The sequence below is a fragment of the Sinocyclocheilus grahami genome, unplaced genomic scaffold (assembly GCF_001515645.1).
Source record: "Sinocyclocheilus grahami isolate Dianchi unplaced genomic scaffold, SAMN03320097.WGS_v1.1 scaffold215.1, whole genome shotgun sequence".
Classification (NCBI taxonomy): Eukaryota; Metazoa; Chordata; class Actinopteri; order Cypriniformes; family Cyprinidae; genus Sinocyclocheilus; species Sinocyclocheilus grahami.
The window spans coordinates 2,039,591-2,060,878 of record NW_015505394.1 but is presented as its reverse complement, the minus strand read 5'-3'; the positions used below and the strand labels follow the sequence as shown (position 1 = coordinate 2,060,878).

The following is a 21,288-nucleotide window of genomic DNA, read 5'->3' as shown; positions in this document are numbered from 1 at the left end:
TTTCTATCAAGTATCCTATTGAGTGAACTGGTAGCTAAGATGAAATGTTTACTTGTTAATTGGGTTGTTTGCCTGCTTGCCTCTGTAAAGCTGCATTTGATACAGTGGCTACACATGTCACAACAATTGTTAACACTTCACTGGCAAATGGGGTAATTCCAGCATTACATTTTTTTTTTAAAGAATCTGTACCCTGCTTTATTCTGCTAAATAGACCCATCTTGCAGTTGCATTTCCAATCAAAACTACTACAGAAAGTTGTGTACCATCAACTATGCTCATATCTTAACTCATTTTACCTTCCTGCTATTTATCAGTTTGCCATTAGACTAAAGCACAGTGCAGAATCTGTTCTTCTGAAGATGACAAATGACATTCTCCTGTCTCTGGATGCTGGTTCTTGTGCCGTTTTGGTGTTATTAGACCTAAGTGCATCCTCAGCTCCTGTAGGCCTATACACTCTGGGATTCCTCAGGGGTCCATTCTATCCCCACTGTTGTTTGCTCTGCTTCCACTGAGCTCAGTTTTTCAGAAATCTAATATCTCCTATCACTGCTACGCAGATGATACCCAATTTTATTTGCCAATAAACTCAGACAGTAAAGGCGCTGTAACCACTATGCTGGACTGCTTTGATTAAATTAATATCTGGATGGCTAACAACCTCTTGCAGCTAAATGATTCCAAAACCAGAGTGCTTATCCTAGGCTCTCCTAGCTCTGTCTCAGCTATTCAAATTCAGTTAGGAGGATCCATTTAATCTAATGTTCAGACCTCAGAGTCTTGTTCGACATCTATCATTTTTGAAAAGCAAATTAGCGCTGTCGGGAGCAGTTTTTATATATCTTAGGGCTATCACTAAATTGAAATTGTTCTTGTCCATAATGACATGGAAATAGTGATGCATGCCCTTAATAGATCAAGACTTGACTACTGTAAAATGCTTTATGTCAGTTTACCACAATAATCTCTTGGCCAGCTACAGCTGGTGCAGAATGCTATTGCCAGATTCCTAACAGGGATCTGCCTGTGATCTGCCTCTCATCACTGGTTGCCTGTGAAGTTTTTAAGATTCTGTTGTTTGTATTTAAGGTCTTGGTTGGGCTTGCCCCTCAATATTTCAGCGATCTTTTGACCTCCTACTCTCCATCGAGACAGCTGAGATCCTTCATCAAGCTTGGTTGAGGCCCCAAGTTTGTGGAACAGTCTCTCATTTCATGTTAGGTCTCCCCTTTCTTTTTCTAGTTTTAAACCCGCTCTCAAAATATGATTATTCTCTAGCATTTATCATTGTCTGGGGTCTTGAATTATATCATTGATTGATGCTTTGTTGTTTATATTTGTCTGTCTATTTAGACTGTACAGTACTTTAAAACAACATGTTTTGTATTTAAATGTGAAATGTAAATTGACCTGAATTGAATAGTTAAAGCACCAACTTCATAATACATTCATTAAAATGTGCCTCTGAGATAGTGAATGAGAGGCACCAAACCCCAAAACAGATAAGCCAAGAATAGAATATTACAACATATCAAATATTATATCATCAAAAAAAAAAACATGACAAACTCATTACAGTGGAATTCACTACTATGTCCTGGGAAATTAATCATTATTGTCTCTATGATATGTGATCAGTATTGAATTGGAAGCACTCAGATAGAGTTAGTAATCCATTCTTCCTGTTATTTTCATATGTATACCAAGATAAACGAATGACTGCCCAAGCGGACTTTGACTGCACTACCTGACCATATCCAAAACCAACAGTCAAACTGTGTGCTTAGAATATTTAGTAAATTGAAAGCATATGCAGTGAGGTACTTAATATCCTTGTCTACTAAAACGAGAGCCCTTGCCTTCTACAAAAAATAAACGGACAATGTGAAAGATATTTAAATTTGGCATCTGATCTCTGCTGCTATAGGAACCTAATATAAAAACGAGGGAGCGAGAGAGAGAGTATTCTCTTCCCACGGCCACCAGGTCTCACAGTATGAGCTCCACACAATACATACACACATGCTGTTAGTAAGGAAACTGTCATATTCATGTGGTTGTTATTAGTGAAAAGTTTTAATTATTAATTTTGATTTATTTATTTGAAACGGTATGACACACACAATGTTTCATTTTTGGGGTCTCCAGCTACAACAATAATTAAAGTTAATGAATACAGTATAAAAAAGAGAGAGTTGAAAAGTTAAAAATAAATATATAATACTACAAATGATAAAGTGTGTGTGTGTGTGTGTGTGTGTGTGTGGTTTAAAACAATGCATATTCTATCAGTGTTCTCTAAAACCCCAAACAGAAACAGGACAGTACTTAAAAATTAAAAATGCTGTCATCATTTACTTATAATTCTTCAGTGGAACACAAAAAAGATAGTCTGAAGAGCTGTCCTCGACTTCCACTGAATAAAAAACAACACTTAGACATTAATCAAAATATAAAAGTTCTCAAAAACTGCAATGTTCCACAGAAGAAAATAAGTCATACGGTTTTGGAATGACATGAGGATGATAACATTTTCATTTGGGCGTTTACTATGCCTTTATCCCTTTAACTTTTGGTAAGTTTATGTTCAGTTTTCGTTAAATTAAAAGTAGACTTGGGAGGTGTGACTATTTGACTAGTTTTCCAGTAAAATGTTTTATATTATTTGCTTAATTGATAAATATATTATTTGCAATATTCCCTGTTACTTTGTGCATTTTGTGTACATAACGTTAGTACGCGAATTGAGTTAAAAAGTGGCATCCTTCCTCAAGCAGATGTCGCAACAAAGGAGGAGAGCAGCAGTTCCCGTTGCCTGTATAAAGCTGTGTCAGACTGAAAGTGATCTTCACACTGCACGGTGAAAACGGTTCCCATCAAAAGACAGCCCATCTGGAGCACATCATCGCTGCTGTTGCCCCATCTGCGGTTATGTAGAAACAATAGTAGTTCACAAGGATGACTGTTGTCTTCTTACTGTTTTTCGGAGGCGATAGATTTCTTCAGTGGATCTGGGACTTCATATATGCGGAACGTCATTTGCTCCTCATGTCACCCCACTTTAGCGTGTGCGCAGCTTTCAGCACTCATCTCATCTTCTCTGCTCCCTTCATGCTTCTGGATGTGTTCAGTCCACATGTGGGATGGCTCCAAAAGTACAGGTTAAGCCGTGAAGTCGTTGGATTGCATCGGTGGTTTCGATGTGCTACTCGAATTTTATGGAAATACATCGTTGGCGTTTTACCATTTACTGCGCTTTTTGTGTCGTTACGGCGCACGCATTTCCCGGAGAGAGCGCCGTCCTCTTTCCATGCCTTCAGGGAATGTGTCTCATGCATGCTCATATTCGATACGCTCTTCTTCATTTGTCATTACACCATTCACAAGTAAGCATATGGAGCTTCCAACATTGCACATTTGGAGCTTTGAAATGTTAAATAACAGACTTTTAAATCTTATATTCATTTATTGTCATTTTTAACCGCTTTATTAAATAAGACGCTATACATATTACATAGATTTTTGGTATTGGAACCGGCTGACATCCATGTTGTGCAGCGTGTGTATATGAATCAAATTTTGAATTTGTTTTACAGTTTTCTCCTAAAACGTTAAAGGCACATACCTGAAGTTTTGCTTGAGTGAGGAGCAGTGGTGTTTTTCCATGCTGGCCTCTTACAGTCATTCTAAACATTTTACTTGGATATTGTTTTCATGTTTTCATAGACTGTCTGGGTTCTCTCCATCTCACTCTCTGTCTTAGGTATTATTAACTTCATATATATTTGATAATGCAGGAATTAAATTTTTTCTTACTTAAGAACTTATTTTTTCTCCCCAGAATGAAGTGGGTACAGTTTATGAGAAACAAAAAAAGAATGTGTTTCGAGCACAGTTAATGCTTTTCATTTGAGCTTTAATGTGTTCTTAGCTTAGTGGATTTATAAAGAACAACAGGGGTCATTAGCACAGTTCCTTTAAAGCCCTACGGCCTTATTTGAAGGAAAAAATAAAGATATTTATGGATATTTCTAGATTATAATTACATGGCATTATTATATATAATCAATTCAATATTTTAATATTTGTAATTTATTATTTCAGTATAATAATATTGCTTCTATATGGTTTATATTTATATTGTAATAAAATATTTGAGATATTATGAAATGCCAAAAGTGATTTAAATTAACCAGAATCTTTTAGTAAAATTAGTAAAATTATGTTACACCATCAATATTCAGTCATTTGAATCTTTATTATGGGGTGATGGGATCAGATTAAAACACAATAATCTTTAGTAATCTTTAGTCCCTGCCAGTACTCCATTTTAATGCTTTTCAGTGGATCAAATTTGACTTAAGTATGGCCTGCACTGTCTGTAGTTACGCCACTGCTTTGGGTGCAGATCTTATGACAATAGAGCAGGGGTGTCAAACTCAATTCCTGGAGGGCCGGAGCCCTGCATAGTTTAGATTCAACCCTAATTAAACACACCTGATCCAACTAATCAAGATTTTGAGGCTAATTTGAAAGCTAAATGGTATATGTGTGTTGAATCAGGGTTGGAACAAAACTCTGAGTTTGACATCCCTGAAATAGAGGGATTAGTGCAAAAGCAGACATGAAAATGAGATCATCTACTAACCTGTAGTTCGGTGATCTACCAGCAGAGGCTGCCAAGGTCACATTAACCAGCCAAACCATAAAGGGTTAGTTCACCCAAAAATGAAAATTCTGTCATTAATTACTCACCCTCATGTTGTTCCAATCCCCTAAGACTTTCGTTCATCCTCAGAACACAGTTGAAGATATTTTAAACGAAATCCAAGAGGTTTCTGTCTCTCCATTGACAGCCTAAGCAACTTTCAATTTGAAGGCCCAGAAAGGTAGTGAAAACATTATGGAAGTAGTCCATGTTACTCCAGTGGTTCAACTGTAATTTTTTGAAGCGACAAGAATGCTTTTTGTGTACCAAATAATAATAATAATAATAACAACTGTATTCAACATTTTCTTCACTTCTGCTTTCATCTCCAACGTGTGTTCACAAGAGCTGCTTCTTCTTCTCCAGTCCACGAGAGAGCCACGACGCATGCGTGTTGTTTTGACACAAGAGCACGACTCTCACGATACAAACCGCGCTGTACAGTTTGTAAGCAGAATAACGCTGTACTACAGTATTGCAGTATTATTACAGTAGTGTTCCTCTTCTTCTGCTTGCAAACAGTACAGCACTTCCGGTATGGGTTGTATAGTGAGAGTCCTGCTCTCGCGTCAGCACAACACACATGCGTTGTGGTGCTCTTGTTGACTAGAGAAGAAGAAGCTCTCGTGAACGCACATTGGGGATTGAAGTGAGAACAATTTCAAATATAGTCGTTATTTTTGTTTTTGGCAAACAAAAAGCATTCCCGTCACTTCAGAAAATTAAAGTTGAACCACTGGAGTAACATGGACTACTTCCATGATCTTTTTTTCATTACCTTTCTGGGCCTTCAAATTGAAAGTTGCTTAGGCTGTCAATGGAGGGACAGAAACCGCTCAGATTTAATTTAAAATATCTTCAATTGTGTTCAGAGGATGAACGAAAGTCTTAGGGGATTGGAACAACATGAGGATAACTAATGACAGAATTTTCCTTTTTTGACGAACTATCCCTTTAACCCTTGGGTATTTATAATGTAGGGAAAAAGGGACATTTTCATCCTAGAGTTCCCTTTATTGGACTAAAAAATTGGGTCCATTGTCCCAGTAGAGTTATTATGTGTGTAATGCATCTACAGTCTGTCAAGAATTTATTATAACTGACTCCAAAGTGAGCTTGTCCCAAATAACCCAAGCTCTTAACTAAACTGCCTTTTCTTTAAAGAGTTTACAGAGTAGGCAAGACATGTAAAGTAGAGGAAGAGGGGGTCAGATTACAAATCTGCGTCGCCATGAACAAAAAAATCTCTTTATATGCCAGAAGCATGTGCACTAGTAACAGTGCCATGACTCCAAACACTTCAAAGGATTTAACTGCATAAACACATAAACTATCGTGTGCATATCTCAGCACTTCATATAGAAAAAAAAACACTCTCATCCAGTCCTCTTTCATAATATGTTGATGTCATTATGACATATCACATGATCAAATTAGGGCAGTCGTGGTCTAATGGTTAGAGAGTTGGACTTGTAACCCAAAAGTTTTGGGTTTGAGTCTCGGTACCAGCAGGAATTGTAGGTGGGGGGAGTGAATGTATAGCACTCTCTTCTACTACCTTTGATACCATGATTGAGGTGAAACCCTTCAGCAAGGCACTTGACCACACGTCACATCAATTTCACACATTTTCACTTTCATAGCTCACTCTACTTGTTGTCTCCACTTGTAACTTTAGCAAGGCCTATATTTATGCATAATTTCTGTATCTATTTATATTAAATATATTAATTTATATTTACATTATTATGTATAATATTATTATATAACTAAATCAAATGTCTGCATTTTTTCCCAGAATTCCCTGGCTATACCACAACATCCACCGCATTCACCATCAGAACAGGGACACTTTTGCTCTGGCAGCTCAAGACTCCAGTATTTCTGAACTGTTGTCTCTACAAACCCTTGCATTTACAAGTGCCATGCTTGTGGGCTGCCACCCTTTTAGCGAAATCCTTTTCCATCTGGTTAACACCTGGATGGCTGTGGAGGACCACTGTGGATATGAATTTCCTTGGGCACTGCATCGGTTGTTGCCGTGCTTTGGCGGGGCGCCGCACCACCTGGCCCACCATCAGCACTTTAAAGGGAACTTCGCCCCTTACTTCAGACACTGGGATTACATCTTCGGGACCTCATTGCCCATTTCAGCAAATGAGTGAGACAATAGATGGGGTGAATCTAGGTTAATTAAGCCATTATATGAGAGTGAGAATGAGACTATTAAAAGTATCTGAAGTACCTATTGTACCTGATTCCACCCTATATGAAACTACATATAATAACCCAGTTTTTGCTTTACTTCTTACCAAATTTAAGCCACTACATCAGGTTAATTCTGTTTATAATGAAAGCTTAGATTCTTGGCCTGATTTTGTACTCAGCTTAAACTGTGTAGATGTCTTATGTATGTTCACTTTTTCATGTTGTGTGCTCACAGTGTTTTTAGTTATTTTGTTAAGGTTTGATAACATACATTAAATACAACTATTTTACAAATGTTTCTGTAAACAAATATAATTATTACAGCTGGTAAATTTCTATTTTCCTTTAAAAACATTTTTTTTAACTTCTAACGTTTTAACTAAAATGTTGTATTTTACAATTTGAGACAGTAAAACGTTTTTCTGCCTTATATTTTGGTATACGTATGTATTTTAATATACACAGACCCGTTCAAAAGTTTGAGGTTGGTAAGATTTTTTTAATGTTTCTGAAAAAGTCTTGTATGCTCACCAAGGCTGCATGCATTTATTTACAATAAAAACAGTAATATTGTGAAATATTATCACAGTTTATAATAATATTTCACAATATTACTGTTTTTATTGTAAATGCATGCAGCCTTGGTGAGCATACAATATGAGTTTTTGGATTTCCGTAGATACTTTCTATAACAAGGACATTTGTAGTCCTCTGGTACTAAAATGACAGTCAAAGCAACAAAACTCTGTTAGTGTGTCTAGCTTGAAATGCAATCCAATTCTATTTCTGTACTTAAATCAAAAACATGTCAATATCAGAGAGTTTGTCAAGCTCTCATCAAGCTAGCATACACTTCAAGGTGCAGTAGGAGATCTTGGAAAATGCTAACTTTAGCGTGATAGCACTGAAAGCGAACGTCCCACCCTCCCTGCAATCGCCGTCCAAAGCCACGCCCCCTGAACACATATACACTCACAGACCAGAATACCAGAGACAACATTACTACAATAGGCTACATCAGCGGTTCCCAATTCCAGACCATGTTCCGAAGTGAAGTAAACTTCAACGGATTTCCCCTGCTCAGGGAGTAGGGAGCAATGAACACTGTGTTATCATATCGATGGGAACACAGTTCATGCACATAGCTCTCTTCAAACTAGCTGGTTATCTGAATCGGGTGTGTTAACTAAGCGAGACATGCAAAATACATTCGCGAGGACTGGAATTGGGAATTGTCATTCACCGGTGAGAAAACTTTAAAAGTAGTACAATAACAGGAAGGAAGATCGGGTTGTTGATGTCTGTCTGCCATTCTCGCTCTGTCTGCACAGCGTGCATGAACGCGCTGATGACGTATCCTGTCTGCACGAACCGGGTGCGCAGAGGTATGCTAATACATACGTTGACAGGCAGGTAGGAAAGCCAATTAAAACGCTAGGACTGAGCGTTTTGATTGGACTAACATTTCTTGGTCCTACACCTTCCACAAAATATATAAATACAGATAAATACATTTAGACCACTTAACTTAATGCTTGCTATTGGGATGTGAAGAGACTTTCAACCAGCATAACAAAAAATATTTCTGAAGACAATCACCTATTGCACCTTTAATTGCTTTAATGGTTTGATTTGGCTCTTGAGTTGGAGAGTAAATTAGGCCATGGCAGTGAAGTTGGAGACTGATCAGTGGTAGTTTGCACTTAAAAGCTTTGGCAGAGCTGATCATGTCAGTCATGTTTGTCCAGCGAGGACACTTGTGTTAGTAAGCAGGGCTAAAACCGCCAGTTTTATACCGATTAATTTCCCCAAACTATACCTGATGGTTTGAGAAACTAATTTTAAGTACTTATCTGAATCTTGTAAGCTTTTCCAAAGAAGGCCACATCACATCTGTATACTGCAACAAGTCTGGATGCACATCATCATTCACTTCCAATGTGCCAAAAAGCCTTTCCTTAAACCAACATTTTTAATTAACAGTATAGCCTTCATAGGAACATCCATCACCGTTTCATTTTTAATATTGTTCCCCTCACAGCACTTTGGTGAATTATAAGGTATCATTCATTCTTTCTGTTTGTGCAGGGAACACAAGCCTATATTTACGGTAATGGAAACAAGTCAATTAAGCAGTAACTTATCTTGTTAGTACATTTCAGAAGTTTCAAAATCTCTAATATATATACTTTGCTCTAAGAGCTCACTCACTCCATTTTGATACGCAAATAAGATTTCCAGTGTCACTTACACAGATCAAACCAAAGCAGGATTTATTCCTGCTAAAGCTTGAGCTCAAGTTTTACAGAAAGAGTAGGTGCCATTTCATTGTATTTTATGTGGAATGCCTCACACATGGTTAAAGAGTCGGACTTGTAATCCGAAGGTTGTGGGTTTGAGTCTCAGGTCTGGCAGGGATTGTCGGTGGGGGGAGTGAATGATCAGCGCCCTCTTCCACTCTCAATACCACAACTGAGGTGAGACCCTTGAGCAAGGCACTGAACCCCCAACTGCTCCCCGGGCGCCCAGCAACATGGCTGCCCACTGCTCCGGGTGTGTGTTCACTAATGTGTGTGTGTGCACTTGGATGGGTTAAATGCACAGCACAAAATCCGAGTATGGATCACCATACTTGGCCACACATCACTTCACTCATTTCCCTTTAACTTATATTGTCAATGGCATAATTCCCACTACAGGGCATTAGGAGATGTGAGCCCACAGGAAGAGGCCATTAGGTGGATGAGGAATCACAGCACCGCAAATTTTGACTGTGAATATTTGAACTTAAACCTAAAATATAAATGTGGAATGTGAAATATGAAATATGATTGGTAAAATATGAACTGCTCATTAAATTCCTGGAGAATGGATAGTAGATCAGATTACTCTGTGTAAAATAATTTTGCAAATAAAGTAACAAAACTGGTCCTCTTTTATTTAACTTGAATTTAACTTACTTTCTTTCCCTACCATTTCAGTATTTCCTACTCATGTAATTTACTTTGTTACCTGTAAATTAGTATTGTTTTTATACCTTAAATTGATGAATGAAGTTTTCCTCTGTTTGATTCACCTTACCAAGAAACACTGATATTATTAATGATTGGAGGCCACCTATTAGAGAGAAACAGGAGAGTGTCACTACTTCTTTGAATCACCTCCAATGGCTACAGACCTAAAAATGAAAATTCTGTCATTTACTCACTCTCATGTCGTTACAAACTAATGTGACTTTCTTTGTTCTCAAATTTAGGAATATTTTCTATAATGAGAATGCATCCCAGGATTTTATTTACTGATATTAGAGGGCATCTTAAAGAGCAAAATAAATTTGTGGATGAAGTGTTCAACAGACAGATTTAGGACACTGTATTTCCAATTACCATGACTGGAATACTTTATTTGAAGCAAGTCCCATTTAGCTGACTTACAGCGTATCCCCTGGGATAAATCCCTGATATAACAGGAGCTATCACTTGTTGGCATATTTTCCATACTGACTGCCAAAAATGCTGACCATAATGCCTTTTTCTTCTTTAAGTTTTGCTCTTTCTGCAAATACTGACTCCACGGTGGCTCCACAGGCAGCAGTAGCCTATTCTTGACTCTCCTCCAGGACCCTCTTTTGCCAAAATCAATCATTCTTTCTGTGCCTTTCATTGAAGAGGTGATACAGCAGTGGAGGAGCTTCAGTTTCAAACAAATCTAACTGCTTTATTGGAAATTCAAATAGTGTTTTCTATGCATGTCTTAAGATGTTTTCTCCATTGTTGTACTAGCGACTGGTTCTGAAGACATTGTTTCTCCAGTTGGCAACAAGTTATTGTCATTATGAGTGAGTTTATGAATCACTCAGTCACCTGATTCCTTCAAAATCACTGATTCATACATGAACTGAACAAGGCACATTCCATATGAGTAACTAATTAAATAATCAAGCCAACTGAATCGTTCAGAAGCACTGATTCATGAGAGAGTGTCATATGAATTCAGCTGATTCCTTTAAACCATGTTGGTTTCGTCTGGCCAGAGGAGAACAGCCTGAGCCTGCTTTTTTTCTTAATTTCTGACACTGATGGAGTTTTGGTTCCTTGCCACTTTCACCTTTGGCTTGCTTAGTTGGGGACACTTAATTTTTGACAATACTATTGACTTTGATTGCACAGACACTATTGGAAGAGAACTGAACTGAGCTGGACAAAGACATCACTGAATCAACGATGTACTGCCTTTAATTGAAAAATTGACTGTTAATATTGTCCTCTTTTTAGAGCTGCTTTACAGCAGAATTGAAATTTGTTCGCATTATTGACACACTATTTTCCTGTTTAGCACTGTAAAGCTGTTTGACACAGTCTGTATTGTATAAAGTGCTATATAAATAAAGGTGACTTGACTTGACACAGATCCTTACAGGAAAGAAACCCCGCCAATAGAACTCAAAGATGTGCGACGGTTGTGCTTTAACTTCCTTTACAGGTATTTTCATTTATGGAGCAAAATAGACATAACTGGCAAATTGTGTCTAAAATGTAAGTTACTCAATAGTAACTTCTTGTTTGTTGAACTGTTATATAAAAGCAATATCACACTCGCTATAGTGCTGTTTTTCAAATTAACATGGTTGTGATAACAGTGCTATTTGTATTTGGAACAGAGCTCTTGCTTCTTTGATATTGCTTATATATTCAGTTACAGCTAAAAGTATTTCATCTTACTGAAGTTTGCTCTTAATTGCCTTAATTTAATGTCCGTATAGATCTTTTTTTTGGTACTTCTATGAAACTTTATGGCTATTGTGCATCCTTTTTGAAGTATGAACATACCATTAGTTAAATAATACCATGAATCTGCTGCTCTGTGTTTCACGGAAACCTGGCTGAAAGACGCCAATAAAGCAAGTCATGCGTTTAGAACAACATGGGGCATTTTGTAAATGATGACAAAGTAAAGAAAAGTAAATGAGTAAACTATAAGTAAATTAGTTTTTTGGGTGAACTATCCCATAAGATATAAGAAAATGTAAGAAGCTATACCTCTACAAATGTACTGAGTTTGAAATTTGAATGTATTAGAAGAATGTACTCCCACAAACATTATTTAACCTTGGCAAACTTAGTCTTGTCATTCATCATCCGTCATTCATCTCTTATTCCCAGAGCACCTGACAAGATTTCCCACTCTATATTATTTGCTAAATTGTTTCCTAAATGAAAGTTCAAGTCAAGAGCTTGTACATCTCGTCCTGTCAATCACAGCACAAGAGCTTGTAAGTAGCCTCAGTCCCTTGACAATGTATCCCTCCACCATCTTCCATCTCCATCTTCATTTTTAATCTCTATACATTAACTAATTTTAATTAAGTAGTCAGGGAGGAACTACAGCCACTACAACTTAAATTCCCTTAAAATATCATCATTAAAAATAGGTACCGTAATCTACATAGTCTCTGATTTTTAATATTTAGGATAATATTCTAAGAAATATAATTCTGAAATACTCTATTGTGCATAACGTGAAGGTTTATAGCTTAACGGAGCTTGCAGTATCATATCAACATTAATATTGTCTCAAATTTTTTCCCTAAAACTTCACAAAGCAGTGAAAACAGCCACAATGACCCAGTTGTAAACATAAAAAAGGGAAGTGACGTATGGCAACCCACACTTGGAATTTGTGCTCTGCATTTAACCCATCCAAGAGCACACACACGCACACAGTGAACACACACCCGGAGCAGTGGGCAGCCATATTGCTGCGGTGCCCGGGGAGCAGTTGGGGGTTCTGTGCCTTGCTCAAGGGTCTCACCTCAGTCGTGGCACTGATGGTGGAAGAGAGCGCTGGTTATTCACTCCCCCCACCGACAATTCCTACCAGACCTGTGACTTGAACTCACAACTTTCACCGACTATCTAACCATTAGGCCACAACTGCCACAACTGCCTCAAGTAATAGTTAATCTAAAAATGAACATTTACTTTCAAAAATTTACTCAGACCATCCAAGATGTTAGATGAGCTTGTTTCTTTATCAGAACAGATTTGGGGAAATTTAGCATTACATCACTTGCTCACCAATAAATCCTCTGCGGAGAATAGGTGCTGTCAGATCGAGAGGTTACAACAGCTGATAAAAACATCACAATAATCCACAAGTATTCCACACAACACCAGTCCAACAATTAAAGTCTTGTGAAGTGAAAAGCAGCATGTTTGAAACATAATCCAGAATAACACATAATTCATAATAACACATCATCTAGAGAAAAAGTCTATCCTCTGTTGTACTCTGCCACGAACGCCGGTGAAGATTCCTCAGTCGGTAATTTCACAATAAATTGATATAATTAAAGTCTAATGTGTTTCACAGTCAACACGTGGCTTTTTGGCTAGGTTTAAAAGGAAAAGTGCACTTTTAGATAAACAAGGCAACATAGTAGATGCACTTGTAGAGATAGAAAAACAAAGTTCTTTAAGACCCGCGGGGTTGCTTGTAATAAAGATTTAAATGCAAAAGAAAAGGCACGATCGACTGTTGGCTATATGCTCTATTTAAATGTTTTGCCACTTGCTTGAGCAACTTAATATATAAACCTAGAAGTCAAATGCATGAATAATACGTTGTTTATATTTATTGAGTTTAAACGTCTATGAACGTCTATTAAAATGTCTATGAAATATTGTATTACTGTACTGTGATAAAAGAGAATGCTGAAAAAGCTTTTTCAGTTACAACGTTTGGATTTAAAATCCAAATAATGGATAAATGATGTGTTTGTGGCCTAAACAGTAGTGATACAAAGTCCGATTCATTTCCGTGAACCGGTTCTTTTCAGACAGTTCGACTCATTGAACCATTTCAAAAAAAGCAGATTCATCGGTTCCTGACGTCATCAAGCAATGATGTCACTACGCATTTTTTTTTTACAACTCAGTGCCATGTTGTATCATTGAAACATTCAAAAAGTATAAAGAAAGAATAAACCTCTTATAAACTCCTTGATTTCGCTTAACTTAAAATATGATCTGCATGCACAATAAACCGTGCTAAAATTTAGGTTTTAATAAAAATCCAGGACTTTTTAAAGGAGTTTCAACTTTAGTTAGTCTGTAATGTTGCTGTTTGAGCATAAAAAAGATCTGCAAAGTTACAAAGCTCAAAGTCCAATTCAAAAGGAGATATTTTATTTAACAGAAATCACTTTTCAAAAACTACAACGAACGACTTGTTTGGACTACAACGCATATTTTCCGGGATTTGTGATATCACAAAGATCGACAAATGGGACGAGACCTGGTTGAGCTGCACTAGAAAAGGCAGTGAGTGTCATCACTATGTCAGAGACACGCTAGCTTTCCCAAGGCAGACGAACGCAGGTGGCTTTGGTAAGGGGCATGACATTTCCCGACCAGGCGCCGAGTGCTGCCAATCACAACACACACTGGCCCAGCTAACCAATCACAGTACATTTCGTATTTCAGAAGGCGGGCCTTCATTTGATACAGGAACTATTCGAGCCGTTCATGCCAGACTGGGGAGAGAGGTGTTGTAATAATGTAAAATATGTGAAAAAATAATGTGTTTTTCGAACAACCTAGTATGAGAGCCTGTTCTAGTACACCCCCAAAACAAAATCAAGACTTTGTAAAAGAGCATAATAGGACCCCTTTAATAGAATGATTCATAAGCATATCTCCAGGTGCCTATGTTTTGTTTGTTATAAAGAAACTTGACGCATCAGGCTCGTTTAAGTCCTCGGGGATACTCACTCGTCAGAATCCTCGGCAATCCTCTGCAAACTTCGATAGTTGGTTGAACCGGCTCATTCGGTTCTTTTTGAGTCGGACGTGTTACTTCGGCTGTGCGTCCTGCGTCATCAACTCAGAACTAAAGTTTGATTCAGTTCGATTTTGTGAACCGGCTCAACCGGTTACTTCCTGAGAACCGACTCAAAAGAACGATTCGTTCAAGAATTGAACATTGCTACTAAACAGCCGTGGATCAGTAGCAGACTGCAAACGTGTCCTGTGTGAAAGCACTATGAGTCCGTGCTGCTTCTACACCGCATACGTACCGCACATGGACCGCATGCGCACTGCAGACGGAGTATGTGTGAAACCGGTGTCACTGCGAAGTGTTGTTTGCCCCTGCTACATTTCTGAGCGTTATTTTCACTGTTATTCTTTCCGTGTTTGACTCTGCTTCGGATTACTTTGTACGACTGTTTGCTGCCTGCCTACCACTTGTGCCTGGACTACCTCTATTCCTGATTGCTGCCTGCCCTAACCTTCTGCCTGTCATGACCACGATTACTGCTCTGTCTCTGATAGTGTTGTTTGCCCTGATATCTCGACCCATGCCTGTCTGTACTCTGAGCTTGTCATACTTTAATAAACTGCACATGGATCCCACTCAGGGGAGTTTTTTGAGAGTGCCTGAACTCGCACTATACTGAAGTCAGTCAAATACATTCTACGGTCAAATACTGTTCCTTGACAATGTAAATGTTCTTTGCTCGCTTTCTCTGTATAATTTATTCACTGTTTGAATAACTTTGGACGGTACAGGTAATAAAATATTAATTCATTACATCTGTGAACATGATTCAAACATCTCTGGGTGAGGATCAGCGCCCCTCGTCAGCTCCGAGCGGCTTCGGCTTGATTTCCTTTGGCGGATTTGAGGAGGAGGCTGTCTCTGATGACTCCGTGGCTGAATTCGAAATTGCCCCCTATAACTTACCCTCATTCACTACATTATTCCTACATTAGGTCACTAATTCAGTTCACTAGAAGGAGTGAATGAAAACGAGTGAGTGAATTCGGACACTGAGTGCACCGGAAGGACTGCCGCTTTTGCATAGTTTGTGCTTGCTGTTTATTAATCATTTGAAACTGGCAGCTCCAGTAGTAAGATTAAAGTATTTATCTTGAACTCTGTAATGGAAATTTTGTATAAACCCTAGTTAAACAATTTAATAATCAGTTTACAATTAATTTATACCTGTGTTGCCATGGATAAGCGCTTTATAAAATGAATGGATGGATGATTCAGCTGTGGGCGCCATCTAGCGAGACGTGGGAATTAATTTGGCACGGGACTCTCACAGTGCATTATGGGTATTCTCTAGCCATTGAGCGTGCACCGGTTGTACACTCGTTCTTGTGGTGCATTGTGGGATTGAATAAGTGCACTCGAGAACGTCCACTATGGTTTCGGACACCACTAAAAATGACTGTCCCCTCAAATAGTACCCTATTTAGGGGTATAGGGGGCGATTTCAGATACAGTCCATGTCATTGATGGCTTCAGATGCTGAAGGGTGGGCGTGTTCCGGCGAAGAGCCTGAAACCCCGCCTCCAATGCAGACAACACGGTCCAGTGTGCACAGCGAGCTGATCTGCATTCTAACTAAGGCTGTGGAGGATCTCGGCCTGGCTTGGTCGGCTCTAGTCTCACGTAGCCAGACCTTCAGACTGACGGCAGAAGGTCTGGGAACCTTGGCTACATCGTGAGTTGAGTGAATCGTTACATCCCTATTGTAACGCTGAGTCAGAGGCGTGCGGATCCACTTGCAGCTTTTATTAGAATAACAGGCAGAGTAAAACAGGCAGTATTCAGTCAACAGCGTCATGTACAGCAGGGGTAATCCAAGAGAGTAAACAGTGGCAGAGCGAGGGTCAGGGCAGGTGGCAGAGAATCACACTAGTAAGAACAGTCCGAGGTAATACACAAGAGACGACAAGATAGGGGATAAACGCTCAGAAATGTAGCCGGGGAAATACAAGACTTCGCAAACATAGAGAGTCTGGGAGCTGCTTAAATAGGGAAGCTAAGGGGGAACACCTGTGCCGTAATCAGTCCCAGGTACGGGGTGTCTGGGAGATGTAGTCCATGAACGTTAGTACTCGGGAGAGGGTGTCCTCCAGAGGCCATCGGAGAGAGCCACAGAAGCCCGATTCGTGACAGAGCCCCCCCCCCTGCGAGCGGCTCCTGAAGCGAACCGGTTCTTTTCAGACAGTTCGACTCATTGAACCATTTAAAAAAAAGCAGATTCATCGGTTCCTGACGTCATCAAGCAATGATGTCACTACGCATTTTTTTTAACAACTCAGTGCCATGTTGTATCATTGAAACATTCAAAAAGTATACAGAAAGAATAAACCTCTTATAAACTCCTTGATTTCGCTTAACTTAAAATATGATCTGCATGCACAATAAACCGTGCTAAAATTTAGGTTTTAATAAAAATCCAGGACTTTTTAAAGGGGTTTCAACTTTAGTTAGTCTGTAATGTTGCTGTTTGAGCATAAAAAAGATCTGCAAAGTTACAAAGCTCAAAGTCCAATTCAAAAGGAGATATTTTATTTAACAGAAATCACTTTTCAAAAACTACAACGAACGACTCGTTTGGACTACAACGCATATTTTCCGGGATTTGTGATATCACAAAGATCGACAAATGGGACGAGACCTGGTTGAGCTGCACTAGAGAAGCCAGTGAGTGTCATCACTATGTCAGAGACACGCTAGCTTTCCCAAGGCAGACGAACTCATCCGGGTTTAAATCAAATTTTAATTTGATATTGACGCAATATTTACACTAAAGCTAGCAGGCGGCTATGGTAAGGGGCATGACATTTCCCGACCAGGCGCCGAGTGCTGCCAATCACAACACACACTGGCCCAGCTAACCAATCACAGTACATTTCGTATTTCAGAAGGCGGGCCTTCATTTGATACAGGAACTATTCGAGCCGTTCATGCCAGACTGGGGAGAGAGGTGTTGTAATAATGTAAAATATGTGAAAAAATAATGTGTTTTTCGAACAACCTAGTATGAGAGCCTGTTCTAGTACACCCCCAAAACAAAATCAAGACTTTGTAAAAGAGCATAATAGGACCCCTTTAATAGAATGATTCATAAGCATATCTCCAGGTGCCTATGTTTTGTTTGTTATAAAGAAACTTGACGCATCAGGCTCGTTTAAGTCCTCGGGGATACTCACTCGTCAGAATCCTCGGCAATCCTCTGCAAACTTCGATAGTTGGTTGAACCGGCTCATTCGGTTCTTTTTGAGTCGGACGTGTTACTTCGGCTGTGCGTCCTGCGTCATCAACTCAGAACTAAAGTTTGATTCAGTTCGATTTTGTGAACCGGCTCAACCGGTTACTTCCTGAGAACCGACTCAAAAGAACGATTCGTTCAAGAATTGAACATTGCTACTAAACAGCCGTGGATCAGTAGCAGACTGCAAACGTGTCCTGTGTGAAAGCACTATGAGTCCGTGCTGCTTCTACACCGCATACGTACCGCACATGGACCGCATGCGCACTGCAGACGGAGTATGTGTGAAACCGGTGTCACTGCGAAGTGTTGTTTGCCCCTGCTACATTTCTGAGCGTTATTTTCACTGTTATTCTTCCCGTGTTTGACTCTGCTTTGGATTACTTTGTACGACTGTTTGCTGCCTGCCTACCACTTGTGCCTGGACTACCTCTATTCCTGATTGCTGCCTGCCCTGACCTTCTGCCTGTCATGACCACGATTACTGCTCTGTCTCTGATAGTGTTGTTTGCCCTGATATCTCGACCCATGCCTGTCTGTACTCTGAGCTTGTCATACTTTAATAAACTGCACATGGATCCCACTCAGCCTGAGTCCTTGTTACATACTCTCAGATCAAAAACCACCAACATATTTGTTTAGAATGGTTTTAGACTAATTTTGCTTGTAAACAGTGCTAAATCTGTGCATATTTTTTTCCTGATTCAGACAAAAACTTTTTCACTGGATAAAGCAATAGTATTTTAGGAATGGGTTGAAATTAAATATGCCTTATGATGAATTTGTTTCTTACAAACACACAACTTTTCACTTCACAAGTTGGTAATTAATGAACTGGAGTCATGTGGATCACTTGTGTATTGTAACGTTTTATCTGCTGTTTGGACTCTCATTCTGATGGCCCATTCACTGCAGAGGATCGACTGGTGAGCAAGTGATGTAATACTAAATTTCACCAAATCGGTTCAGACGAAGAAAAAAACTCATCTACATACTGGATGGTCTTGGGGTGAGTAAATTTTCAGCAAATTTTAATTTCCCTTTCAAACGATCTCTCCCGTTGCGTTGCTGACACTTATGGTGAAACTGCTGTTTACTCTGATACTGAAGCCTGATTTGTTCACGTTCGTGTAACTGCACGAACCGATGGCACTTCAACCCACCAAAAGGGGAGGAGCCGACCACTATATAAGTCGGCTCTGAGCACCGTTTTGTCAGAATTTGTCTCCTTCAGTGACAAAGATCATCTCCTTGCTGACTCTGCAAGCAAGAAGCCGAAGAGAAAGAAGAAAGAAGTTCAGCATGCTGCTCGTCACTGTGAGAAGGAGACCCCGGCAGCGGAAGAAGCCTTGCGGCCATCTGGTGCATTTAAAAGCAAATTTATAAGCAAATTTCCAGCAACATTGTTTCAAATGTCATGTCGCGAGAGTGGCTCTGCATGATGCAGATGCGCACGGTGAGTGCGTCGCCTGTCTGGGCAGAGCCCACACAGAGGCTGCGCTCATTGGGAAGGAATGTTCTCACTGTGAGAATATGAGTCTTTCACTTTTTTAAAGGCACAATATGTAAGATTTTCGTAATAAGATATCCAAAAATCATTTGCACAGTGTTATATATTTCATATGTGTTTATGTTATCCCAAAGTTCCCAAGGATTTATAAAACCAGAGAAATTCCAATTTTAAATAATGGGCAAATTCGAAATGGCTTTTTTGCGCCCTTGAAGGGCACTTTGGGAAAGGGACGCCATTTGTAGGGACGTTCAAAACAAAAGTGAACAACTGAATCCCTTCACGAAGGGCCCTTCCAGAAGTCTGTTATCGAAGGGAACGTGAGAAAGTCACTTCACAGAAATTATTTCTGTTTGTGATCATGAGATCTTCAGATAGGAGATCTTGTGATGCATTTTAAAGCAAAGTTGGGGTTGATTCACACACAAACGTAAGTAGAATAGGCTAATTAAATTGGTCTTTATTTTACTGTAATACAAAATATTTTTTGCCAGTGATAGAAATATGATTTAAGATGGTAGTGTAAGCAAGTTTAGTTTGAAAAAGTTTAATAGTAAATAAGACACAATTAGACCATATTTGAATAAAATAATAATAATAAGAAATATTTATTTGCAACAAAGTGCTGAATGCTGAACGCACGTGCAGAGTTTCCTTCGCCAAGGGAGTTCCAAACGCTTACACGAGACAGTAATGGCCTACATCCTTCAAAGAACACACTTCAAGGGCTCTGCCCTTTCAAGGGAGTATGGCATAGGGATTCTCACTTCCTTTTGGAATTCTATCAATGACGTAATATCCGTGCTATCGGTTTCCGCTTTTAGAAACTATGGCAACACATGGATGAAAATGTTGCTGTACAGTTAAACTAAATCTATTACGGCTGTCGCAAATAAAATGAAAGTTTTGACTGCAGTCTGCGGTATTAAATTGAGATCTGCTCAAAGTTGCACCATGATTCTTTTTACGAGTTTTTACAGTGTTGTGCATTATAACCAATCACACACGAGTCTGTTGAGCTTATGAATGCAATGGCCAATCAGAGGCGTTCAGATGATTCATCGCTGAAACACTGGAGTTTTGTTGTTCAGTGCGCACCCTCATTGACTGAATTCTGCTCTCTCGCGAATTCTCTCATTATAAACAACAAAGTGCAGATGATGTAAGTAGGAGATTCATTCATTAAACAGTGTATAAACAGCTGATTTAAAGGGGAGTTTTTTGAGAGTGCCTGAACTCGCGCTATACTGAAGTCAGTCAAATACATTCTACGGTCAAATACTGTTCCTTGACAATGTAAATGTTCTTTGCTCGCTTTCTCTGTATAATTTATTCGCTGTTTGAATAACTTTGGACGGTACAGGTAATAAAATATTAATTCATTACATCTGTGAACATGATTCAAACATCTCTGGGTGAGGATCAGCGCCCCTCGTCAGCTGCGAGCGGCTTCGGCTTGATTTCCTTTGGCGGATTTGAGGAGGAGGCTGTCTCTGGTGACTCCGTGGCTGAATTCGAAATTGCCCCCTATAACTTACCCTCATTCACTACATTATTCCTACATTAGGTCACTAATTCAGTTCACTAGAAGGAGTGAATGAAAACGAGTGAGTGAATTCGGACACTGAGTGCACCGGAAGGACTGCCGCTTTTGCATAGTTTGTGCTTGCTGTTTATTAATCATTTGAAACTGGCAGCTCCAGTAGTAAGATTAAAGTATTTATCTTGAACTCTGTAATGGAAATTTTGTATAAACCCTAGTTAAACAATTTAATAATCAGTTTACAA

General features: G+C 39.1%; 1 protein-coding gene across 1 annotated transcript; it reads left to right on the top strand.

Annotated features, from left to right (window-relative positions):
* The first annotated feature begins 2,653 nt into the window (after positions 1-2,653).
* Positions 2,654-7,198, top strand: LOC107596167 (cholesterol 25-hydroxylase-like protein). The gene is made up of 2 exons (XM_016286836.1): positions 2,654-3,389; positions 6,510-7,198. The coding sequence occupies exons 1-2, from the start codon at positions 2,962-2,964 to the stop codon at positions 6,874-6,876; spliced, it is 795 nt and encodes a 264-aa protein (XP_016142322.1). The 5' UTR covers positions 2,654-2,961; the 3' UTR covers positions 6,877-7,198.
* Positions 7,199-21,288: the final 14,090 nt, after the last annotated feature.